General features: G+C 33.6%; 1 protein-coding gene across 3 annotated transcripts in view; it reads left to right on the top strand.

The window, feature by feature from the left end:
- The window catches only part of sez6l2 (seizure related 6 homolog (mouse)-like 2), a 21,595-nt gene extending 19,998 nt beyond the window's left edge, over positions 1-1,597 (top strand). For all 3 annotated transcript variants that reach the window (XM_015039290.1, XM_015039288.1, XM_015039289.1), the window contains exons 18-19: positions 163-274; positions 385-1,597. In XM_015039290.1, coding sequence (XP_014894776.1) covers positions 163-274; positions 385-414 — 142 coding nt within the window. In that variant the 3' untranslated portion in view covers positions 415-1,597. The remainder of the gene's footprint in view (positions 1-162; positions 275-384) is intronic.
- The last annotated feature ends 246 nt before the right edge of the window (positions 1,598-1,843 follow it).

Here is a 1,843-nt window from a genome sequence, read left to right as displayed (position 1 = left end):
ATATATATATATATATATAACATGTTTATATAATTTTATAATACTGTTATCCATAGAGTTTTCATAGTTTTGGATTTCCATTCTGGAGTATTCTTAGATTTAATACTGCGTTTTTTAGTTCTGTGCCTCAGTTTTTTCACTCAGCGCATTTGTCTCTTGTAGCATTTGCAGACTAGAATGGAAGCCTCTCTTCTGGAAATCTCTCTCTCACACACACTCCTACAGTCCCATTACCGTCGAGTCGGATTTCAACAACCCTCTCTACGAAGCGGGAGTAAGTAAAGGAGCCATCACTCAATGAAATTTGTTCATTTCGCTCTCAGTCTCTAAATGTCCCCAGTTTCAAAGCTTAACGTAATCAGTTTGTTTCTAATGTGATCACAGGACACGCGGGAGTATGAAGTCTCCATTTGAAGAAGAGCGTTTCTGGGTGAGAAATAAAACCACCGAAGCATTAAATTCTTGAAGAAGACAAAGTCTTTTTGTATGAAAAGGCCTCACTCCCCCTATATTACTTGCTTTTTCTTTATTCTTGTGTTTTGTTTTGTTTTTGTTGGTTTTTTTACCATCGCAGTTTGTAACTACTTTATATTGATTGTGTTTCATCTGCCAAAAGTGAGACCCGGGTAATAGTGTAACTTTCTGTGTTATTAGGACTGGTGCCTTATGAAGGATAAGAAATTGACTTCTAAAAAAAAAATTGTAGGCAAAGACAATGTAAATGAAAAAAGGGGGAATTCTTTTTGTTTTCAGTTATTATTTTGTTACAAAGCTAAAACATTAGAGAGCATGGCAATACTTCAGTTGAAACAATCTAAAGTTATGTTCATGGTCCTATTAAAAAATGCTTAATATTTGTTTTTACTTTATAAAGCAACTCATATTATGTTTCAGAGTTTTGCAGCAAAGTGAAAAAAAAAACCTCTTTTAAAACAATAAACTTCTCCTTCCTTTTTTTCTCACAGGTTGTAACAAATTCACACTATTTGAATGTAAATATCTGACTTAATATATACACTTGGTGGCAGGAGGTTATATATTTTCATTATATACACATAATGAAAGTTCTGTGCCAAAATATAATGTTAAATAATTTAATGTCTCTTAGTGTTTCATCCGTTGTTGGATTAGTGTTTACAAAGGCAGTGTTTATTTTATTCTTCGCTGTTCCTGCCGTCATCTGCAATCTGTCGCACCACATACTGTATAAGCAAAGGTGAGGACATGAATGTCATTACGCTTCGAGCATGCACTGATTGTAAATTATATTGCTTTTGCTCAATCTCTTACATTAACATTATAGTTACTGGCAGGTATCATTGTTATCAAATTTGATGTTGTATGCACTACGTTGATGAGAAACTTTAAATCTTGCCGCTTGCTGTGATGCGCATTATGTATTTATTTATAAACGATTGTTTGAACAGTGAATTTTAGACGTTCACTGGGCCAAATGAGGGATTCGTGGAGACTGTTGATTTGTTGACTTAAATCTTCTATGATCATCAGCGACATTTCTTTGCTTCATATATAAATACACTTTTGAAGACAGTGAATCATTTGCAGAATTGAAAATAAAGTCTTTGTTGAATGGTGTGACGAGTGCGCAAGTGTGTTTTCATTTTTGACATAACTGGGACTCCTACTTCACATGTGAACACACAATAAGTAAATAAAGTAGTGTCTTTTTGACAATGTGGAAGAAACATTAAAATGATTTATGGATTTATTCCATATATTCTATTATATACTTAACGGCTGACTCTCCTGGGAAAGATGTGGATAAAAGGACTTGGATAAACATTGCAACAGTATATTCTGATATGTTTGGCATCATTATCCT

Source organism: Poecilia latipinna, unplaced genomic scaffold (genome assembly GCF_001443285.1).
Source record: "Poecilia latipinna isolate Pla-1442-1.1 unplaced genomic scaffold, P_latipinna-1.0 Scaffold466, whole genome shotgun sequence".
In the NCBI taxonomy this organism is placed as follows: Eukaryota; Metazoa; Chordata; class Actinopteri; order Cyprinodontiformes; family Poeciliidae; genus Poecilia; species Poecilia latipinna.
This window is presented reverse-complemented; position numbering and strand designations above follow the sequence as displayed.